This window comes from Trichoderma virens, assembly GCF_000170995.1.
Source record: "Trichoderma virens Gv29-8 chromosome Unknown TRIVIscaffold_89, whole genome shotgun sequence".
Lineage (NCBI taxonomy): Eukaryota > Fungi > Ascomycota > Sordariomycetes > Hypocreales > Hypocreaceae > Trichoderma > Trichoderma virens.
In genome coordinates this window covers 1,194,521-1,217,687 of record NW_014013660.1, presented here as the reverse complement: position 1 = coordinate 1,217,687, position 23,167 = coordinate 1,194,521, and the positions used below count along the sequence as shown (strand labels likewise).

General features: G+C 48.9%; 7 protein-coding genes across 7 annotated transcripts; 3 read left to right on the top strand and 4 right to left on the bottom strand.

Moving 5' to 3' along the window:
• Positions 1 to 1,071: 1,071 nt before the first annotated feature.
• Positions 1,072 to 2,327, top strand: TRIVIDRAFT_66215 (uncharacterized protein; the record flags this gene model as incomplete). The annotated part of the gene is made up of 4 exons (XM_014095993.1): positions 1,072 to 1,113; positions 1,357 to 1,741; positions 1,784 to 2,053; positions 2,263 to 2,327. 4 exons carry the CDS (start codon positions 1,072 to 1,074, stop codon positions 2,325 to 2,327), a joined length of 762 nt encoding a protein of 253 aa, XP_013951468.1.
• Positions 2,328 to 2,697: 370 nt separating this feature from the next.
• TRIVIDRAFT_205870 (uncharacterized protein) lies at positions 2,698 to 3,866 on the bottom strand (the record flags this gene model as incomplete). The annotated part of the gene is made up of 4 exons (XM_014095992.1): positions 2,698 to 2,703; positions 2,745 to 3,111; positions 3,191 to 3,680; positions 3,854 to 3,866. 4 exons carry the CDS (start codon positions 3,864 to 3,866, stop codon positions 2,698 to 2,700), a joined length of 876 nt encoding a protein of 291 aa, XP_013951467.1.
• Positions 3,867 to 4,507: 641 nt separating this feature from the next.
• On the top strand, positions 4,508 to 6,126 carry TRIVIDRAFT_116278 (uncharacterized protein; the record flags this gene model as incomplete). Its single annotated transcript, XM_014095991.1, has 4 exons — positions 4,508 to 5,137; positions 5,230 to 5,452; positions 5,517 to 5,933; positions 6,008 to 6,126. Coding segments are annotated over 4 exons (1,389 nt in total), but the record flags the coding sequence as incomplete, so codon positions are not given.
• A 90-nt stretch (positions 6,127 to 6,216) lies between these two features.
• TRIVIDRAFT_205868 (uncharacterized protein) lies at positions 6,217 to 8,042 on the bottom strand (the record flags this gene model as incomplete). The annotated part of the gene is made up of 5 exons (XM_014095990.1): positions 6,217 to 6,311; positions 6,575 to 6,625; positions 6,655 to 6,660; positions 7,082 to 7,315; positions 7,409 to 8,042. The coding sequence occupies 5 exons, from the start codon at positions 8,040 to 8,042 to the stop codon at positions 6,217 to 6,219; spliced, it is 1,020 nt and encodes a 339-aa protein (XP_013951465.1).
• A 1,581-nt stretch (positions 8,043 to 9,623) lies between these two features.
• On the top strand, positions 9,624 to 11,787 carry TRIVIDRAFT_134471 (uncharacterized protein; the record flags this gene model as incomplete). The annotated part of the gene is made up of 7 exons (XM_014095989.2): positions 9,624 to 10,190; positions 10,267 to 10,311; positions 10,374 to 10,443; positions 10,528 to 11,008; positions 11,063 to 11,145; positions 11,393 to 11,506; positions 11,570 to 11,787. Coding segments are annotated over 7 exons (1,578 nt in total), but the record flags the coding sequence as incomplete, so codon positions are not given.
• Positions 11,788 to 12,551: 764 nt separating this feature from the next.
• TRIVIDRAFT_66211 (uncharacterized protein) lies at positions 12,552 to 15,915 on the bottom strand (the record flags this gene model as incomplete). Its single annotated transcript, XM_014095988.1, has 3 exons — positions 12,552 to 14,840; positions 14,900 to 15,526; positions 15,781 to 15,915. 3 exons carry the CDS (start codon positions 15,913 to 15,915, stop codon positions 12,552 to 12,554), a joined length of 3,051 nt encoding a protein of 1,016 aa, XP_013951463.1.
• A 2,949-nt stretch (positions 15,916 to 18,864) lies between these two features.
• Positions 18,865 to 22,953, bottom strand: TRIVIDRAFT_41696 (uncharacterized protein; the record flags this gene model as incomplete). The annotated part of the gene is made up of 4 exons (XM_014095987.1): positions 18,865 to 21,419; positions 21,504 to 21,722; positions 21,798 to 21,869; positions 21,936 to 22,953. 4 exons carry the CDS (start codon positions 22,951 to 22,953, stop codon positions 18,865 to 18,867), a joined length of 3,864 nt encoding a protein of 1,287 aa, XP_013951462.1.
• Positions 22,954 to 23,167: the final 214 nt, after the last annotated feature.

The window sequence follows — 23,167 nt, the reverse complement described above, 5'->3', positions numbered from 1 at the left end:
GGTAAGTATATGTAGCTTCACGCCCAACAACTGCGACCAGCGATGGTGAGTGGAGTTTATAATGCAGGAACATCAACGTATGAAGAGCTTAGATGCAAAATTTGTTGGCAAGTGATACTTCGAGGGTGTAGGCGTGTTTTTGGTACATGTATATGACATTGGCTATGAGATTGGTCGTCGCAATTATGTGGCTACTCCCCAATTCAAGCGGATCGGGAGGGGAGCAAACTTCCTCATCTACCTAGGTACGTAATATTGAGATATTGGTACCATACGTATGCCTACATCAGCGTGAAATGTGGCAAAATACACTAGAGAAGTGTAAGTATCTGCAATAGAGCGAGCCGTATCCCCGCAAAACATGCAAATACGCCCAACTACAAGGCATCCAATGGTGTCGAGGTTCGGTGAGACGATGGATACTTTGGTCTCATAACCGAAGCTTTTGTTTCCCGACTATCCTGCAATCTATTGGTAAGGTATGCATTGTGGTTGCATTCTTTTTCACTTTTATTCACCTAATGTTATTATCCACGCATCCATGTAGATTTAAGCCACTGAGGGAATGGCACGAATACACGTTGCAACGCACTGCTCGCAACTTGTTATAATTTTCAAGGCGAAGAAAGCATCTTCATAGTTTCTTCAATTTTGGTATTACGCAACCCAGCATACACGAGATATTAAGAAGTATGATTGCATATGCACGCATGCATTCCGCTATTTCCAAGCTATAAGACATTACGTAGAAACTAAATTCGTGGCAATAGGTGAATGGATAATCCATTTTTACATATTCCAGAAAATATAATATAAAGATAAATAAAAATAGATAGGAGAGGAAGGACAGTGGGGGGATTGAGGGAGAAAGCATGGAGCAAAGAAGAGAGGAAGAGAAAAGGGCGAAGCAATGGGAGCGTAATATAAGGGTCTAGTATCGAGCAGAGCCTCACTCTTGTGACGCCAAAGGTACAACAATAATCAAAACTCAGGAATAACGGCTTTATACAGAATTCAAGTCACATAACGCCAAAACGAATAAAAAAGAAAGAGGAAGAAACAACTCCCATCATGAGTTTAGATGTCGAGAGACTTGCTATTTACCTTAACGCTGTAGGTTTTGAAGCAAAGGACGAGAATTTTTTTTCATGTCTTTAAAGAAAATGAGGGTGACCTAGTCCGGCAGAGCTTTGGGGGGCTTGAGTTCATTGACGAGCTCTTTATAGCGGAAGATGTGAAGCCAAACACTTCTGCGGTATACATCGAAAATAGAGGTTCCAATAGAGTACGAGCATCCTTGCCCGCGTGCTTATTTGACGATGAAGAAAGCTAACTCTGTTCTTACCCCGAAAATAGACGATTGTCTACATAACTAAGTTCAACACGCTTGGCTGTGTCGAATGCGGGTCTGATGTTGACGATGAGCAAGAATGGGAGGAGGCGTCTCTTGACGGCGTCGGCTCCATAGCCATCCACAACAACAGTCGCATTGCTAGCCTTTCAAGGGATTCTAAAACTCTTATATTCTACCAGACTCCTGCAGGTTCTATTGGGAGCATTATGTATGATAGTGGAGAGAAGAAGTGGGCGCATCGAGAAACAACTGAGGCTGCCCCCGCAGCAGCACCTGGCACCCCTGTGTTTGCCCTGCGACTGACGGACGCTTTTGGGTTGTTTTACCTTTCTGATGATCGGAATATTTGCGGTTTGCTTCAGAAATACGATAACAGCGGTTGTCAAAGTAAGTTAATGCTCCCAATCTCAGCTAACCTCTGATGGGGAGAATGGAAGTTGACCCTGGCGCCAGAGCTTGCATTCAACAACTCACTGTTTGAGGGCGAGGTCGATAACTTCATAATTCTGCCTAATGATCAAGCAGACGGTTTTGAGGCCTATGTTCGCGCAGCCAATGACCTTGTTCACATAACCAGCACCGGCGAAAGGTCCAACTTAGGTAAATGGGCCGCTGTAGGATTCATCCCCGACAGTGATGCGGAACGTGGAAAGCGTATTCGTCCAGGGCTCTACACCCTTGGCGGCCATGCATCATCCAGTATGTCTGTGAATGTACCTATCGGGGTGCAGATGAGGGCCATGAGTGGATTTGGCTTTAATTGTTAGTAGTAGCTGGACTTGGATTGGACGCTATTTTGCGAGAGTAGAGTGAGTGGTGGTGATATTGCATCAGAGCCTCCAGTATTAGGGCCCTGCTGAGTTGACATGACAATCGCTTAGACAGATGTCTGAAAATGCTTTTTATAGAATCTCATTATGCATCCGACAAGATATGTATTCAGACTTTGTCTCTAAGCTATGAAACCCTCTAAAGTACTCATTCTTATAAAGCCTACGTGCAACAACCTTCATTCTTTAGTTGGGTAATTCTCCAGGATCCATCTGAAATAACATGATCCCTGTAAAATAAAATGTTCTGCGATTAGCTCATGGTGCCTCCTCTAGATTGGAACACGCAGACATCCGTTTGTACGCACCTTTATTTTCTTCTGATTGGATCTGAATGGCTGGTAGGCTATCAGATTAAGAATCTCGCCTGGCTCTTCGAGTCGCCATTTGGCCTTCTTGATTATCTCAGCAAGGTCAATGACCAGCATGTATTCTTTCCGTTGTTCTGAAACTGAGGTGGGCCAAAGAGGAGTGACGATAGCAAAGGGTTCACCACTGTCCCATTGCTTGCCTTCAGGTCTACCAAGCCACGCTTTTCTAATATCATTAACTAGACTCACTGTAGAAGCAGGAGGCGGGTTCCAGGATAGCCAACGCAACCAACCGTCAGGACGCGTCTGCATGAATCCATAACCCGACTTGATATGGTTCGCACCAGTCGGCCCGGCATAGACTGGGAAGACGCTGATGAGCATCGTCTCTGCCGGTTCATCGACCTCATCAACAATAACGCGAAAGGCACTATCTTGTGCCCAATATATTAATCGAAGAGACGGCACCACCAACTTGGACTCGGGATCGATGGCACGCAGAAGCTTTGGCGTCATGTCAACGCCCGTCCAGTCAAAGATGTTGCGAAGGCATTTCAGGTTGATGCGCGTGCCTTTGCTACCATAGTGTGAATTCTTGATTTTCGGACCGTAGTTGCTGTGGGTTCAGAGTCAGTCTTCGCACATCTAATCCTTCAGACGCGAGAAGCAGGATCCAACGGGAAGAGCTATAATACTGGATTGCAACCACAGTTGGTTGTGATTTGTAGCCGACCCATACAGGTGAGCCGCTGATGCCCCCTTCTGTCTCAATCATGTACTCCAGCTGATTGTCATGTATAATTGGGTTTACGCAAGGACCGGTACTGGTCAGGGGGTGATCGCTAGTAACACGATAGCCATTCACTGACAGCTCGCAATCAAGACGGTCTGCCAAGCTGAGAGGCAGAGAGAAGCCGAAATCACCAGGTATTTTAACCTCATCTCCTAGGAGGATGACTCCGTAGTCATGCTGGGCGGCACGGCGTTCCTCGGGATATTGTTTCCAGTCTTCGGTAACTCGAACGTCATCCTCCGATATGTTTATCACTTGACCATTAGAAAGGTGAGCCTTGAGCTCTGTATGTTTCGTTTTCGACACTAAGTTATGACCGGCCGTAAGAATGAACTTTCTCTTGGCCCCTGGCACATGGACAAAGAACCCGTTGCCGACTTCAGTGTCGTCCCCTGCTTGATATAATCATCACCACGAGTTCTTCAATGAACCCCCCACAGTAAGTTCACAAGTTCACTTGCCTTTTTTTTGAAAGTCAGCTTGGCAATGCAATTGTGCAGCGCTGTAATGTCTAAAAACTTCAACCCAAACTCAGGGTGCTCCAAAGGAAGCTGGTTGATATTACCCCTAGATTCCATATCGGACAGCTTGGAAGGGTTGGTACGTAAATGCATTGGCCGCTGGGTCAAATCTATTGTAGGAATTGCCTAAATACATTCCGCATGCACGTACCCGATAATGAGTTGGGTCTCATGCGCAAATGTGCATGCAGGTGCTCGGATAAACCATGTAAATTGGGCTCTGCTTCTTATGCATGCTTGCCCAATGGCCCTGCTTGGGGGTGTGGGTGAAGAGATTTCTCCTGCATTGATAATTCAACCCCACATCTATAACCATCTATTACGATGCAGCAAGGCTCCCATCTGCATGCATGCTACTCGGACAGTTGGGTATTTTTGGGCCTCGTTCTCTCCCAGTCTCTGGCCTTTGCGAGGCAAATGGCCGGAATCGGACTGTTCACACCACTTCTCCGATGTCTATTGCTTTCTATCATTTTCATTTTTCATGTAGCGGGTAAAACAGTAACAATCTTCAGATTAATGCCATTTTAGATACATAAAATCCAGTTGTCTATAAAGGACGTCAAATCTTCAACACCCCATGATGCCGTCAAGGCACATCAAAGCTCAACACAAAACATCACCACCTTATCATGATCTAAACATTTGCTAAACCGAATTATCCAAGACAGTAGAAAATGTCAGACTGCTATAACCTCGCACGCACTGGGAGATTGGAAGAGTCACAGTTGAATGAGTTCCTTAGCGTCTCCAGTATTGATGAAGCGGATTCTAGGAAGGGCTTCCCTTTGCTTGTAGAGGCAGTTCGAAAGGGGGAACTTAGCACTGTGCTACTTTTGCTTCGCAAAGGAGCTAGTGTGAATAAGAAGGGAAGACATGGTCGAACCCCTTTGCACTACGCCGTCAGAGCCAAAAACAACTGTGACAAGATCATCGAGGCACTGCTTGACGCAAAGGCCGAAATCGATGCAGCAGATGATGATGGCAACACTCCGCTTATTATTTCTGTTCAGGAAACGGCGGGATTACCTGTCATGAAGCTGCTGGTCTCCCGCGGTGCATCGCCAACCAAGAAGAACAAGGCTGGGGAGTCCGCATGGGACATCGCCAAGGACAAGGATAAACCTGTCGACCATAATACTTTAAGCGCCCTCTCGCTGGGAAGGTATCAGGCACCCCAGAGGTCCAATGTTACTAGCAGCATTATCGATTTTATCCTATTCGTTTTCAGCTACCTCAACAGCGGAGAGGTCCAGGGTGTGGCCAAAGGTGCTGTTTCAAAGACCTACAAGATAGGCAATGCTAAGATTAGCGATAAGCTTGCACAGGTATGTATATGTAGTTAATGAAAAAAAAAAAAAAAAAAAAGACTCTAGAACCGGCGTATTACGACATCGTCAAGGCTTATATATATGGCTAGGAGATCAAGAATCCCCATACGGTAGAGGATTTCAAGAACAATATCAAGTTTGTGCAAGACAACTCTGAGCTCAGCGCATTTTTCCCCAAGGGAAACCCTTTCCTACAGAAAGTGGCAGAGAATGCAGTCCAAATAATGGCGAACCCGGAAAACTGTCTCAACGAAGCGAGGTTGATCAATGATCTCACAAAGCTGGCACTCTACCAGACAATCCTCTATTGTGGTAAAGTATTCAAACTAGCCACTGAGTAAAAATATCAATTATTGGCTGACTTGCATAATTGCAGATGACAGCGGGTCGATGAAGAAAACAGACATGGGTAATAAGGATACTCGGCAACAATTGCTGAGGAAGCTGATCTCTCGCATGTCGAGCGTCGTGACGCGCCTAGTTCCAGATGGTGGAGGAGTACATCTTCGCTTTATCAACAAGCCGGAGACATATGACGATTTAAGTAGTAAGCAGATTGATGAAGCGCTCGACATCGAGCCAAAGGGTGGGACAAACATTGGTACCCAACTGCGGAGAAAGATCCTCCATCCCTTTATCTTGGACCCAATCGCCTTGGGCGAGACTCTGAAAAGACCGATTCTAATTATCATTATTACTGATGGCTGCCCAACAGAGCCGGATCCAGACTCGTTCAAAAAAGCCATCATCGACTGCTCACGAGCTCTAGAGAATAGCGGATATGGGTCCCGAGGTAGCCTGAGCACCTGTCCCACTACCATGGCTCGTCACGCGCAGAATATTCAGTGCTGACTGAGGGATTCTTAGTTGTCCGATACCTTGTTAATCGTATCGGGCAAGACGATGCCGCCGCCAAGTTTATTGAAAGTCTTGGTGGTGACAATAACAAGGTTCTTGACCGAATCATCCAGCGCACATCAGGTACCCACGCATTAGAGCTGAATTTTTTTGGTCCTATGGCTCCTATTGTAGTATTCTGACTGGATTTAGACGCCCTGGACGATAAATTCTCTGAGCTACACGAAAATGGGAAGCACCTTGAAGAATGGGTATGCCCCTAGTGTCCCATAATCCGCCGATGCATCTTTCTTATTCCTGCTAGAGCTAACATCTGGACTCATATAGCTTTTGAGCATCCTTATGTCCCCATTCCTTGATCCATAATAGATCAATGAGCGACGAAACAGATATCGAGATGTCAAGGAATTCCCCTTGTGAGGACAACAAGAGTGAGTGCTGATGAATTCGGCGACTGACGTTGTTGGATGATTATGTGAAATGACGATGAGAAAGGAGAATCATAGCGTTTCATTAGTGCTACGCCCTGACTCATCCCGGCATCAGGAAATCCAGTTGTTTTCTAGCTGAACGAACCTGCAAGTTCAAGCCCATATAGTGGATTCCGGTGCTGATAATTCAAATTTTCTTTACCAGATTATACAATATAGACTTACTACTATCTACCTGGTAAGTAGGTTGAAAACCCATATATTGAGACTAGATGTGTTCTATCTCACGCACACCGGACTCAAATAAATGTCCCCTTTCCCCTCAACTGCCTCTTCTCAACTGCATAACTGTGGTTACTCTGTGCTTTGGCTGCGGTTTAGGTTGCTACAGTCGTCTCCCCAAAAATAACATCTTGCATCGGAGGGTGAATTGAGCTCTCAAGTTCGAACGCCCAACCTGCAGCTTTGAGCCATATAACCTCTTTACTTCCTTCAACATCTTGCCCGAGGGGTTCCGAAATAATAAGAGGCCGAGTTATGACTCCAATACAGCGGCCGTGCAGGCCTCGCAACGAGGCGGGCGAGGCATTTATGTCAGCTTCGATGAGATGGGAATCAGGGTCAAATCTTTGTTCCCTGAACCTTGACAAACCATGCACCTTGATGGCCGTGCGCATCTTCCATAACTTGAGCGTTATGTTGCCGAAGTCGATGAAAAGCTGGTACAAGTCTTCGAGAGCCTGATCGTTCATCTCTTTAAGCAGGAAATGGAAGTTTTTCACAAATTCCTTTGCCATATTCTCTACAAAGTGTAGGTCAAGAGGTATGGCCTTTTCCAAACATTTCACTGTCTGAATGCGCCAGTCGATACTAACATCCTTGCCAACTAGGGCGCCAAAAGTCGTTAGCAATGCATATGGATAAGTACGGACCTGTTTTTCTCTCATCCTCCGAGAATACTTTCAAGTAGGTAACTCACAATTATAGAATAGGCCTTCAAGGTCTCTGAATCGGCGGCGGCCATTGGTAACATCATGACCCAGTACTTTGGGCAAATCTACCCCTTCAGCCAAAAAATAGGCATCCTGCAGAAAGGTTTCGCAAAGAGTTTGTGAAAGAACGGCCTGCAGAAGAATCATCGAGCTTCTACCATAGGGTAAGTGCATGGAGAACTGCAGATTGATCGGTTGGTTCAGATAATCATTGCTGCTATTGATAATGCCCTCTGACTGTAGTTTCCTTTTGGTTTCTTCAGGCTCAGGAATGTCCGAACAACTCATTTCAGCGCACCATTCAAGGAGGTTATTCTGATAAAACCTCTTCAGCTCCTCTTTTATCACATCATCTGTAAGTGCTCTTGAGACACCCTCGGACAATGATGACACCATGGCCTCGTGAGCTTTTGTAATGATGGCTTCATTATCGTGAATGTGCTTTTGGAGTTCAACCACCTCGGCTTTTGCATTTTGGAGCTGAGATGAGGTGTCTCTCCAGTGTGCGTGTTGTTCATTCAAATTCTTCTCATACTCTGTTCTCAAATTTTCCAATTCCTGCTTATGCTTCTTCTTTTCTTGATTTTGACTTTGCTTCATTATCTCCATTTGTTGATGCATTATCTCAAGCTCCTTGCTTTTGTTTTCACTGTCTCTCTGAAGATCTTCCAGATCACGGCGGGAGCAACTCCCACTCAGCAACAAATCTGTGAACTTATTTAGCCCAAAATTTGATCTTGTTACAGCATAATCCTTGTGTTCCTCCAGTGGAAGAACACCAGAGTTTTCCTGTAGCGGGCTCCTTTCATTTGTATAGTTAGTTTGTGAGTAATCAGCCCGTTTTTGAACCTCACTTCCGAGTAGGGTTGCATTAGGCGAAGTATACTGGTCCCTCAAAGGGAGAGCGCCAGAAATTTGATGTGCTGGCCTTTTGGATGAATTGACATCTCTTCCGCTCTATAAATACATAGTTGTGAGTCTAAAAATGGAAAGCCGTAAGCCAAACTTTTGTGTGATATTCTTTGCTTACCACAGGTATATATTGGATAGACATGTCCCTAGATTTCTCAACTGAATGATGTCCAAGCTTTGCTTCGATGTCAGAAGGCCCAAAATTTCCTCGTCCGTCGAATTATCTTCACGATATCAGTGAATTCTCTTTGAAAAAGGGTTAAAAACGAACCTAATATAGATTGACCTATAATTGCGTATCCTGGCCCCCAAAAAGTTTCTCCGTAAGGATGCAAATCGAGTGACCTTAAGTCGTAGGTGCAGCAGGGCACAGCCAATATATACAAAGATTTAAACTCCAACAGTAGTATCCAGTATGTATTATTAATTATCCCCCTCTTATGGATACAGCGACCATTCAGGCAATGAAAATCCGATTCAAGTTACAGTATCGTGGTAATACAGCAAATGTGGCCAAACCATGCCACAATCAAAGACACTGACCCTTATCACCCAGCATGTGATACGTGTCAGAGCCCTAGATTTAAGAAAGTGGACTTTTAGGACACAATGCGTGAGTCTAAACAATATTTAATACCGTAACAGCCAATGCCAGATGAGTATGTGGAGGAGTTGTATGCAACACGTAGCATTACCTTTTCACCGATCCAATACCACCAATCCACGTAAACATGGCTTTCGTCATACGCAGCCATCATATGCTTTATCCAAGTGGATATGTATGCAGTTACGGATAGAAACAGCGAGCAAATTGCAGGCACTCACCTTAATTACATACAGTCTACGCATGAGAATATTAGATGTCTACCTGGGAGGTTCTGGGCGTGGGTTTTGGTATTTGGTCACTACACTTCCACTCAGCCAATTATTAGATAAGTTACATAGAGCTCCTGCATCACGGCCCAATGTAGCTCCCAGTAGCATACATTGAAACCCAAGCTCGTTAACATGAAATCAGGCTCAGAAGTCTACCCGAACAGCTATTTGGCTCAACTGTCTCATCTCGGCCCTCGACTTTATTATCTTGGCCCTACTAGAGGCCATTTGTGATTACACTTCCCGTTATTCAAATTGTTTCCAGACCATCTCATTAGTCTTTGCCACACACTAAACATCACTCATTGTACGTGTCTGCATCTCTGGCAGGCCTCAATGGTTATCATTACTCAAAGAACCAAGCTCATAGTCGGGATCGACTACGGGACTACATACTCTGGGATATCTTACGCCTTATCAAATGCCTCTGACTTCAAGGACATTATTACCTGGACTAAGTACCCCGGTGCAGCCACGCATAGCGCTGAGCATACTGTCAAAGCCCCGACAAGAGTTGCTTTCTCCGAGGAGAATGACGATCTCGATAGAACGGCCTGGGGCTACGAGGTTGAAGCAGGCATGACATCGTATTCCTGGACAAAGTTGCTTCTTGACGAGTCCCCGCTTTCCGAATTTGATGACCCAGATACTTACTCCAAAATGAACTCTGAGATCATGCGGCTTCCTAAAAGAATGTCAGCAAAGGATGTTGCTAAAGAGTACCTTATGGGAATGAGGAAGATGTTTGACGACAGTGTTGCTAAGTTTGCGGGCTCTCAGCTAGATAACCTCCCAATGGAGTTCTGGCTGACGGTCCCAGCCTCGTGGAGCGAAAAAGCAAAACTACTCACTAAAAATGCGGCCATAGAAGCAGGGTTTGGCGTCAGGAAAATTGACAGTATCAAGCTCATCTCAGAACCCGAAGCGGCGGCACATATGGCGTTGAAGGTCAGCATCCACCGATTTGAAGATTTCGTAAAAGTAAGTACTCTATTAAAAGAAGGAAAGCAGGAAAGCAGGAATGAAAGTCAGACCCCATTCTCTAATGCATATTTAGCCCGGGACAGGTGTTTTAGTATGCGATTGTGGTGGCGGTACTGTGGTATGTACCCTCCATTTTCACACCATATTAGGTATTTTTCGTTCTCTTTTAACTATGACCAGGACGTCACAACTTATGAGATTGAGAAGTTGCGGCCGACACTCACGCTCCGAGAAACAGTTGTTGGTGTTGGTGAGTCTGCTTCGTGATCAACGACCAAAATAGTCTCTTATTCATCTGCGGGAATGGAAAATTACTAACAATGTGCCTCTTCAGCCGGCAAATGCGGCGGCACTTATGTGGACCGCAATCTTCTAAAACTTCTTTCGGAAAGATTTGGCGAGGCGTTCAAAAGCCTCACACCCGAAGAAATCGGGCCAGGTAGCAGCTTTATGGACGCATTCGAAAGCAAGAAGAAAGATTTTAGAATGAAAAATCCAGCCACTCGGCGACCCTGCAGAATACAGCTCTATATGCCGGGGTTGGGAGTGACGTCTGAACTCGGGCGTTACTATGATAGAAAATCACACTCGGTTCTATTGGCTCAGGAAGACTTTAAAGGCATCTTTGATCCAGTTATTGATCGTATAATCAAACTGATAGAAGACCAGATGAATAAAGTTGAGAAGATAAACGAGCGTCCAATCGAAACTATTGTCCTCGTTGGTGGATTTGGGTCTTCGCCATATTTGAATGAGAGGTTGACCGACTGGTGTAAGGTCAAAGGGATCCGTCTCACCATCCCGGCCACAGGCGCGTAGGTGTCCTACACTTTCCAACGTTAGAAGAAAGTGTTTTCTGATGAGAATAGTTGGTCTGCTGTTGGCTGCGGCGCGGTGCTACGTGGCTTAGAAGGTTCTATCGTCAAGGAGAAGAAATGTCGGAAGCACTACGGTCACTCGCTCTCTAAAGTCTACGATCCTTCCCTCCACAGCAAGTATGATCCTAAAATGAGGCATATTTGGAAGGATGTATTTGATCAGACTGATCGGCTCTCTGGCTTCATGTTCTGGGAGATTGGAAAAGTATGAAATCTTCTTGCACTCCGACCATCGCTCCCTTCCGTCTCTCGCGCTCCCTCTCTCGGTTGCTGGATAACAGGTAGACTAACTTCAAAAGGGTGCCCTCCTTGATTCGAAAGCTGAAATCAATTCAGAATTTTTCACGACTTTCACGGGTAAAATTGACAACTCTGGAAGAAGTCGTCTTTACTCTTGCAGTTTAGACATTGCTCCAGAAACCATCGAAAATGAGCGTATGAAATCATTGAAACCAACTGTCCACATAGGGTGGAGATTGGCTGACCAGGAAAATATAGGCATTGAGGAAATTGGAAAAATCCGGTATACCTTAGATGACATAGATTGGTCAGAAGTCCCCAATGTTAAGCGGATTACGCAAAATGGATTGGATTACATTCAGATAGGGCTTGTTCTTAATATTCGCCTTGACGATGAGGTAGGCCATCTGGTATTCCGCATACTTTGTAACGGGAAAGAGGTTGGTAAAGCAGAGTTAGACTTGGAGGGCGAATGAGAGAAACGATAATGGATCAAGACTACAGGGGATGTCACTTTATGTAAGGTAACATGGGATTGTGGATGACTTGACAATACACTATTTGTACTATAGGCCATAGGTCAACCACATTATACATCTAATAATTTAAGAAGCTGACTACATGTAATTGGATTGTGCACTATAGCTTATTTTACGAACGGCTTAGCTCCCCACAAAGATAGATTCAGTAGACATAGAAACAGTAAATAAATATGGGTAGTAGTAGATAGTGAGAGTTGTCATATAAAAGGCCACGTCTGGCCCTTGGATCAAATAACTTAAATCGAATCCTACCGACATTAGATTCGACACACCTATATACAATCATGTAACGGACAAAAAAAAAAAAAAGATGCCCATTATCCACCCGCTCGTCCAAACCCAACAAGAAAACACCCCTTTCATCCCATAAACACATCAGTCATCCCTAGTATAACAAGAGGTTCCCGCTATCCAATCTGCGCCAAAAGATTGATTACCCGATATAGTAAGTAGTATGGTATAGTATATAAGATAGATGTACACATTTAAGCACATGTATGTAGTATATGCGTGTGTGTTGCACATATATGTAGCTCGCTTCGTGTGGATATACGAGACGATATCATTACTGCAATCCTGCAATTACACGTCTCTTCGCTCATCGTCGCCTCGTCCTTCCAGAAGGATGAATTGGAATGGTGGAGCAGTCGTGACATCAGGCTGTCATTAAAGGGGGGGTTGCGATTCATTAGGCACACCTAAGATAGGGCAGACTCCATATCCCCCTCTCCCCCCTTTCGGCCATCAATCTTTTCGATATGCTCAATGCCGTTTGCAGTTTTGGCTATCGAGGAACTGGAGCTAGGCCGCCCATCTTGCTTGAGCAAGCCCACTCTCTCGTCGTGCTCGCTCCGAAGCTGCTTCGTTCCTGTCCTGGCCAGCGTCTTGTCTTCGAGGCCTTCAATAAAGGAGATGTCTCCAACCCGGAACTTCTCTCGCAGCCCTTCTACGCCAGGCAGGACTACGCCTCGCTGTGGGGGTGGACTCACGATCAAGTGGTCGGGCCATAGGATTCTGCGAGCTTCTTCTTCCGTCATGGGCGGTTCGTCAATATCCTCTGCTGAAATTAGACTGCTCTGATCAGAAGGAGTAGTCGAGTCGTCTGAGAGATCAAAGGCACGCTGCCGAGGCGTTGTTGGAGTGGCTGTATCATCGTCATCAGAACCGTCATTACTGGCTTCACCAACAACTGGAAGCAGCGGTGGTGGAGGGTTGGACTCTTTCGGCTGAAATGGCGGCGGCGGATCACGAGTCAAAATATCCAAATCTTCGTCATCGTCGGCATGAACTCGCCCGCCCTGCGAAGATATAGAGCCATGTCGAGTCAGCGGATCGACACTGGAGTCGTCATCTTCGTCTGAGTCGTACAGCCCATCGTCGTCTTCGCTCCTCAAAGTAATGGCATCGGCACCATCACCGAAGCCCCTCTCCTTGAGCATATCAGACTCTGACTTCAAGACTTTGCTTTCGACCCTCTCGTCTTCCATCGAGGACCGCCCCATGCTTCCCCAGCGCATCCGGTCAGCACGTAAGATATTGCGCATAAGTTGAAGCTCGTTTCTCTTGTACGTCTCGTAAAAGCCCCGGTTGATCCTGGCCGCTGCTTGCAGATCCTCTAGATCCTCCATCTCGCTAAGGATCTGCAGGCGAATCTCTTCTGGAAATTCTGTGACAACGCTATGGATCTTCTCGTGGGTAGCCATCCGATTGAGGCCAGCGGTCAGGAGCATTTGCGGTTCTGACACCTTATGCTTCGAGAGTGCCCAACCATGGCTCTTACCGCTGATGTCAAACAAAGTCAAGCCGGTAACACTGTTGTAAATGTCTGCTATAGCTGCGCGGAACGCGGGAACGGGATCACAGACACTGCCGGGGTGAAGCGGCGCAGGGGGGCTCGGTGTTGAGCGAAGCGTTTCCATCATCTGTGCCAGGCTTTTGGACGGAGGGCGGGCATTTGGAAGGTGCGCCATGATGGAGGGCTGCACAATGGTAGGTAGTAAGCCAAGCTCATTGTACACCAGCATCATCCACCCTAGGTTGGAAGCGTCACACCAATGGTTGCCCTTGGGACATCTTGGAGTGCTTGTAAGCGCCATGGCAGGCTGGATTGGCGAGGTGAGGTGGCTATCGAGATCAGAAAGGGATATGTGTTGCTTTTCTTCCGAAGGTGAGTCCTCTGCTGATGGACGGATATACTCCTGTATTGTGTTTGCGCAGCTCGCGTAAAGCTGGTCCACCTTGGCGCAACGAACCGCCCAGATCTTGTCTCTAATCTTCTTGGGCCAAGGTTTACTGTGCAGATCCTTCTCATCAGCGAGGTTCAGGATCGCGCTCTTGGACATTCGAGTGAAGAGCTGCCGAAGACCAAATGCATAACTAATGATGAGAAGTCCGTCTGGCATGTCGTCGGCTCCTTTGTGCATCCATTGAGGTAGCCATCTATGTTCAACAACCATCTCCAACGGTGACGTGCTCTTGTATCTCAGGGAGCACTCGGCAATGGAAACGAATTGCTCGAAGCTGACGTCTCTGGGAATCTTATCATTGTGCATATGAGCGGCATGGAGTAGGATTTCCAGCGAGCCGTTTTGGTTAAATTCTTGCTGCGGCATCCGATACAACTTGACTTCGGACCCGTCGTCACAGAAATACGGTACCGGAGGCGGTGGGAGCTGATCGGCAATGTCGTCAGCCTCATGCAGGTAGTAGCTGCTCGCGTGACCAGAGAACAGCCGCGCAAAGATGGGCGACGTCTCTGCCAGCAGGGCTGAAGAAACACGGAATCGCAAGGCTGGCTCGTTGCCCGTAGCGTCTGGCCCCAGATTGGCAAACTCCAGGACAGCGTCTCCGCGGGGGGCTATGGGAAATTCCTCAATGACTCTGCCTAGTGAGATGCCTGACTCTCCCGCCTGAAGAAGCTTTCGAACATCTCTCAGTTCGAGCTTGACTCTTTCGTAGTTTCTAAATCGAATTTCATATCGTGGAAACTGCGTACATGATGATTAGGCCTTAAGTTTAGTCGTGTCCTGAGGAGATGAGTACTCACAAATTGAGGGTCCGCTGACAAAATCTTGGTAACGCTCGCATTGCGCATTCGGTGGACCGCATCTCTTCTGAATTTCTTGCTCGTGAACAGGGCCTCGAGCATCTCGGGCGTGGCATCTCGCTCATAGCTAATGTATGTCTCGGACAGGCTGACCTTGAAGTGCTCAACCAGCACTTCGAGACACGTCTTCCAGTCCCGTATAGGTGTGAGCCACATGTCACCGCCATGACTCTTGCTCCCGCCGGCCGTGATGACCTCGGCTAAGCTGCGACCACTAAAGGAACTCCTATGGTCAAACAGGGCGCTCGGGCTCCGAGGAGTGTCGGCAGAGGAATCTTGGCGAGTCAATGGAATGGCTTCGGCGGCGTTGGCGTTGGAGAGAGTGCGAGGTGTCTTGATCTCCTCTCGAAGGATCGCATCGCAGAGAGCAGCGCATCGCTCGTTGATCTTGGTAAACTCTTTGTAGGCGCCGTCGACGTGATTGGGGCCGGAGGGCGCGGCTCGCATGCGCGCAACAAGGCTTTGTAGCTGGCGGTAATTGGATTCGGTGGTTTCATGGATCGAGGAGATTTCGTGGATGGAGGGCTCGTGGGATTCGGTGTCGATGGATGAGCCGCCTTGTTTGTTCTGTACCACATATCATGTTAGCCTGACATTGTTAAATGTTGGCGTCAACATAAGCAAACGAGCGAGCAAGCAAGCAGGGTTGAGCACTCCATCTAGCGATGCAGTAGAGAGACAGGCAGACAAAAGCACAGTAAGCACAGAAGTTGGGAGGGGGTCAGAAAGAGGCCGAATGGGGGTGAGGTGAGCTGCCAGAGACGAGACGAGGCGAGACGAGGCAAGATCCCCTCTTGGCACATTCGGAAGAGTCAACATACGGTCCAGTTCTTGTCGTCCTTGCTGGAGCCACTGATGCTGCCAAACTTGCTGCGGATGGCGGAGGGGAAGCGCCATATCTTCTGCGACGAGCCGCTGGACGAGGCGCCGCCCTCGCTGTTTGTCCGGTGAATCATGTCGCTCTTCATGCGGGTGCGGGTTCAGTGAAGCTCTGGATGGATGGATGGATGGATTGCGCCTTGAACGGCGGGAGAGAGGAGGAGGTAGGAGGAGGAGGAGGAGGAAGAGGAGGAAGAGAAGGCGAGAGTAAGAGAGAGAGAGGCGGAGGATGATGGTGATGATGACGATGATGATGCGCGTCGCAACGGCAAACAAGGTGGCCTGCGTCAAGCCTCAGTGTCCACGGCAGCGTCGGTGGCAGCATCCGTCGGCAGCATCGTTTCGGAACGCAGGGCTCGACAATCGCGAATGGCCCAGACGAGATGCGCCTGCGTGCCGTCCAGTCCAGTCCAGTCGCTTTGGGGTTACGGGTTTAGTGTCGTGAGATCGGAGACATGGGGAATCCGGGGTAGAAGCGGGATGTCGCAAGTTGGTGGTCAGTCCAGGTCGGGTTTTCTTCTGTTGCCCTGGGGCTGCTGTAATCGCACTATGTATTACTGCAGTAATGCACTAAGCTTGGAAGCTCTTAGCGACTGGACCAGCCAGCCCCAGGCGAGGGGGAGACGAGACGGTGTGCTAGAACAGTCACTAAGCAGCGCCACTAGGTCTCAAGCTCTGCTCCAGGTCTTCCAACGGATGGGATGAATCATGGATGCTGCCAATAACCCAAGTTGCTTCATGCACAGTAAGGCAGTCTATCGTGGATGGATGTATGTATCAGGGGTGGACCTGCAAGGGCAAGGGGCAAAAAGTGAAAGCAACAGCAACTAACACAGCATAATGCACATACCATACTGTAATACAACACAACACCACAGCTTCAAATCAGAAAATACTACCACAGCTTGCAGCAAATGCAGGCCCCAACCCAAGCTGCAGGGCCAGACGCAGACCCAGAGTCAGAACCAACAGGGCCAGAAACAAGGCGTCGCACGTGAGCAGTGCTCTGGGCCAAAAGCGGACGAACCAACAGCCGGATTCCTTTTCGTACGGAGTACACGACTCAGGGAAGAAAAAAAAAAAAAATTCCAAAGAGAAAAAATAGGTCGGGAGGATGAGGAACCAGGGGGGAATGAGGCTAACGGGAAGAAGAAAAAGGGGACCACCAAACAAGCTTAATTAAGAGGGGAACTTGGCCTCGAGTAGCATCACACAGAACCAGCTTGGAAGTTCACACTGAACATGTATGTCTCTGCTTCCTGTTCTATCTATGTGTAGGTACACAGATGGAAATATATATGAAAAAGAGATAAACAAGTCGAAACGGATCCAAAGGAGAGTTTACAGGCTACTACTCCGTACCTAGGTATTACCTGCAGATTGCAGATACGGATACGGGAACCGGATTGCCAATTATAGCTCCCCCGAGCTGCCCAACTCGGCAAGACGGGAAGCCCTCAAGCTGGATTGGATTGGATTGGCTTCACCTGATAAACAAATAGGTGCCTAGAAGCACGGAAATACCTCTGAAACACGGCTGACTGGAGTACGAGGTAGTCAGTCGATATGTGATGAAACACAATAGACGTCTATCTGCTTCGTTGTATGGAGCGTTGATGTCATCATCGCCCACTTCTCCAAGGCATCCATCCAGCCAGCCTTGTCCCAAGAATACGAGCAGCATTGGAATACGATGAAATAGGCATCATCGCAATCACATCCTCCAATCAAATGCACTATCACCATCTATTCACTTGGATAGCCTTGGTACATGTAGTTAGTTGCCTTACTATCCACGGCACCAACTGCCGGCCATGAATGCGTCCAGACTCTTACATCCATCCATCCAGCACCAACGCAACGCAAAATCAATCACATGCACTACCAACCAACCAATCAGACCAACAGCTAGCCTTGTATTTTACTTCCAAAGCCATCAAGGAAACAGACAACACACAAGTCTCCATCATTGATTGCCTGTCCAACACACATTATTTCCTTAAGGCATTCATGCCAAGCAAGATATAGCCTCAAGTCACATCAACACTTACTGCACTTCTTACTAAGGACTCACCCGCAGCCCGAAGGCTACATACCTACCGATGTAGATCACTCCCTCAAACCAAAGCAAACACCACCAAGCGAGTTTCATACAGTTTATTAATAATGCGTGCCATGTATCTGTTTTACGCTTTCATTTGTTTGGCTGTCCATAATCTTTCTCAATGCTTTTGTAACATCCATCTATGCCGCTGGTTGCTCCCTGCAAAACAGTGATAGGAAATAAAAACGGAGAGGAAAAAAAAAAAAAAAATAACCGAGTTCCAGCCTTTCCTCTTAGATGAGTTTCATTGATGCAAACGCCTTTCCACCCGGCCATGTATATTGTATCAATCCCTCCCCCCCTTTAGCCCTCCTCCGTGCCCTTTCCGTCAGCTCATCCCGAGTCTTTGCTGTAGCGTATCATTCATGGAGCTGCATTTTCTTTCCTTTTGTCTTTCCATCTTCTTCTCTCAATATTTTTTTGGGTGCTTTTTCTTTTCTTTTTCATGCTTTGATTTCGCTTTCCACAAGTTTCATCCGTCAGGGCCATACGTACACACATGCAGCACAAATCAATCTTTCCGCAATGCAAATTCTCACATAGGCAGATCCTGAATAATGTCCAAGCCTTGCTTTCTGCGGTTGTGTTGAGTGTACCGCAGTTCCTCTTCATCGTCCTCAGGAAATGGCATTGTACAAGCAAAGCGTCCCCTCCCTCCCTCCCAACAAAAAAGAATCCGACTTTGATTGTCGCATGCCGTGGACGATTCCCTATCCAACATCGCCACTATCATCATCCTCCTCATCTCATGGTTGAGGGAGATGAGCTATCGAGCTTCCTGTAGCTGTGGTATCATTTTGGAATTTCATGCTGCCTTGTGCTAGCAGCTGCAATGCTAGTCTCCCAAGCCCCCCGTGGAACATGTAAAAATAAAAATAAACAATCATCATCATCGTCGCTATCGAGATGCATATTCGTGTATTCATCCTCCCTTTCGCTCCGAGTCGCTCTTTGGCAACTGCTCCGGGTGTGAGTTTGGTGCAAGTCCACTCGATCCCTTCTTCTTCCCCTTACCACCAGCTCTTTGCCAGCTGCTATCACTCTCGCTCTTGGCACTCCGCACATGGCCGCCATTCTCCCGTGGCATATTGTTGCGCTGGTTCTGGCCAGTCGACTTCTGCGCCTTAGACTGCTTCGGAGCCTCCTGGGCCGGCTGAAGCTTGTCTTCCGCCTTGGACACGGGCTTGTTCGTCTCCTCACGCGTTGTTTTGGCATCTGCCTTTTCACGAGCAGCCTTGCCAGTGACGGGTGCGGGAACATCTGGCTTGCGCAAGGCAGTCGGAGACGACGTCTGCGCTTCGTAGACCGGCGATAGATGGGCCATCTCAACGCCCAAAGGCTTACGGTGGTCAGCTATGGCAAGGTCCAGCGGGGCAATAACGCCATTCTGGGCCTGCCTGGACATGAGACGTTGTTTCGCCGATGGCGGTAGCTGTGCCATTTCGTTGGCTTGCAAAATATCCTGCGACATCCCAAACGAGCTTGCCTGATACGAATTCATCATTGCCACTCGATCCCTGAACGACGCATCTTCAGTAGAGGGAATAGCCAGCTTGGCATTGGAGCCGTTGACAATAACAGGAGGACGATCTGTCCCAGCCGCAGGCAAAGAGGGGGCCGGCGCAAGCGATGGGATCGACTGGTTGCTCGGCGCGTCCGCAGCATTAGTGCCATTCGTTGACGGCGTCGAATTGATGTGCAGAGCGTTATCAATCTTTGCCATGGCGCTTTCCTCAGGTGCCAGAGACTCTTTTTGCGCCTGGTTTGACGCGGCAATCATGCTAGTCTTGAGCCCGGACCCATTTACGACCACGGGTCTCGCCAAGTTCTTGTTCTGAGCCTGGCCAACTCCCGGGAACGGAGCCGAGGCAAGGGGCGACGAAGCAATCGTCCCCGTTGCGATAGCTCGAGTATGGTCGAGCGGCGAGGGTGACCGCGATGTTCTCCTCATCCTCCTGTCCAGGATAGTTTGGGGCAGCTGATCTGTAGACAGCCGACGCCGCCTGGGGCTGGATGACTGATTTACGACATCACCAACGGCAAGACCGTTTGCAGTGGGGCTGTGACTTTGGGGGAGCGATGGTTGGCCAAGACTCGAGCCCCGTGTTCCCAGGAGCCCGTTCGATCTACCCTCATCGGACTGTGGCGAGACAGACGCGGCCTTGGATCGATCGTCAAGATCGGTGTCGTCGGAGACGAAGCTGGGAATAGGCACGCCGTGCATATGTCTCGGAGCGTAACCCGGCGCGCTCGAGGGGCCGGTTCCAGGGGTGTAAGCCGCCCGGCTATGTGCTGAGGATGGAGATCGCGAAGGTGGCTGCGACTGCGACCTCAACGAGCTAGATGAAGCCGAGATACCATTATCCGACGCAACGGTGGATCTCTGCAAAGGGCGGCGGAACTCTTGCCCCAAGCCGTTAGACGTCACCGGCGAAGAGGGATAAGTTCCATAGCCCGTGGCCGTCTGTGTGTAGAACTGTTGATTTATGCCCATGCCGTAGAGGGTATACAATTCAGGTCGCAACGTGGAATTGATGGGCGCGGTGTCAAACGAGTTTGTTCGAGACCGATCAGTGGTTGTCTGCTGGTTAGATGACCCGGTATTGGGAGACATCCTCTGCTGGCCCATGGTTTGGTGAGCCATGAATGCAGGCGTCTGCTGAGCGTAAAGGTGCTGCAGCTGCTGGCGCATGGCATCTTGATAGGCCGCCATCTGCATCAAGTCCTGCTGAGCAAACGGAAACGGGTACTGGTTGCCGGCGGCAAACCACATATCTTGCGGCATGTTGACAGGCTGAGCAAACATGTTGGGGTCATAGTTGGGGGTAGTCGACGACGCTCTCCTATTTGAGCCTCCGTTACGATGGTAATTGTTACTGTGCCGCCCGCCACGATGACCGCCACGGCCGCCTCGTCCGGAATTGGACTGCGAAGAGCTACGCAGCAGTACAGGTCGTGGCTGCGAGGCCGGCCGAGACCAGACCCTCTCCTCCTCCTTTGGATAAACGTACTGCTCACAGGCCTCTTCGAGCTTGGCGGCAGAAATCAAATCAAATGCCCTTCGGAGCTCCAGGTGGAGACCACGGAACGAGTATTCGTCAGCCGTGTTGCCAAGATTGCGATTCGTGTTGAACGGCTCCTCGACGCAAAGCTGGTTGTTCATGGCATAATGCCATTTTTTATCTGGCTTCGTTATCAGCTTGCCCTGCCGCACGGAGAGGACGTGCTTGTCGTAGTCGAATTCGTGAGCATAGAACCGAAAGAATTGGAAGAGAAGCTCCGCCTCAGTTGACTTGTTCTTATTGCCAAATCCCTTGATTTTCTTGAGGTTATCGGCAAAATCGCTGACAGTTCCATCAGGCTTGGTAGTCTTGTGTGGCAGTTGATGCAGCGCTGGCAAAACAGGAGGGTTCCGTAGCTGCAAAAACGCTATTATAAGACATATCCAAGTGTAGGAACTCAGAGTACCTCCAAAGGCTGCAATCTAGTTAGGACAAGGAAATCAAAGGAATATCACGGTGCAATCCGTCCAATATTCGCATCAATGGGGGGGGACTATACCGGCATCGTTGACAATTCTCCTCCGCGTCCAGTGCTTCAGGATCATCGCCAACATTCGTACACGTGGGTCAGCCTCGACATATGTGCGCACCATGCGGGTGTTCTCGAGCGCCAGGGTATTGTTGACGTTCATATCACAGGCAAGGCCGAGCTCAGGATCCCAAATCTTCACAATGGGAACCTTGGCTGCAGAGATGCAAACAACCTTTTCCATGCCCCCTATGGAATGGCATTAGCGTCATCAAGTGAAAGCCATTTATCGGCCAAGGGGAAAAGGGGGGAGGGACAACGTACGTCGGGCGAGAAGGTCGGCTATCATGCAAACATCTTCCATCTCGTGCCATGATGTTGTGATGCAAATGTCAACTGGCATACATGTGTTAGAGATTGTGACATCCAATGTAACGAGAAGGGTGAAAAAAGAAAACATACCGTCGGAGTCGTCCGAACATAGAAGATTACCAGACGATCCAAACAGGTGCACCTTGATGTCATGCCCTGGCCACTCGGTGTTGAATATTGTCTCCAGCTTATTCACCAGCTTCCTCCTATCTTCCTCGACCTTTTCTGTAGGCAGCAGCTTGTTATAGATTTCATTCATATCTGCAGCCAACTGCTTTTCCTCACTCTCGGACAGCTTGCTTTTGACATTCCGCAGATCCAACTTTTCCAGGCGCTCGTTTCCGACCGAGTATGGTATCCTCCTTCTCGAGTTTGCCTGGGCGGTCTCGTACTTGCAGCCCCCTAATCGCGGGGGTAGCGGCCTGAGCGAGGGCAGCGCGCTGTTGGTTTCGGAGTAGGCTGAGCGCGGCGAATGGTTGTTGCCGGCATTGGGGGATGGTTCCCGGGATTCAAAGGAGAATTGGCGGGCATGCTGATGAGGAGTCGAGGGCACGGAACTAGAGTGGGAGAGTCCATGGGGCGATGAGGACCTAGCTATCGCTCGATGAGGAAAGTTCTTGGACAGGTCGGCCGCCAGCTTTGCAGGCATCTTGGGCGGAACCTCTTTCGACGTTATAACCGGGCGGTTCTTGTCTGAGCCCTGGTGTGCGCGGCTCCCATGGCCTCCAGCTGGGGTCCCCTTTGCGGCGGTGGCACTATCCCTGAGCGATGCCTTGCTAGAAGATCGCGACCTTGGCGTGGCCTGGACGTGAGGAACGGACACGATGGGAGGAAGTGGCGCAGATTGTAGGCCACCTCCTCTTGCCGGGGAGATGAGCTTATTGTAGTGCAGAAGCTGGGCCTGATATAGAGACTGCGGGAAGACGAACGGGAGAAAGCCGAGGTGGGGAGTAAACGGTACGTTGTTGGCTGCGGCGGCAGAGGCAGAGTCCTGGGACCCGTCTGGGAGGTGCGCCGGCAGCCCGTTTGGAGTCGTCGGTGTTGTCGACGTCCACGGGCTGGGGGGGTAAGAATGCTGGGTTTCGGACGCTTGGGTCCGGGCGTCCATGGAACGAGAAGACTCCCGACTGTGTAGATGCGAGTAGCCCGCCGAGGCGACGTCTGCAGCTGACCGAGATGGGCGTACTGGCTTGGTCGGTGACTGGATCGGTTAACTGCCGCTGGGGGTGGGCAGTGCGACGGCTATTCGAGGCGATCTGCGGTGCTTCCGCCTGCCTTGTCAAGCACCAAGGAGCGGGTCGATCAGAGGAGCAGATTGGTTG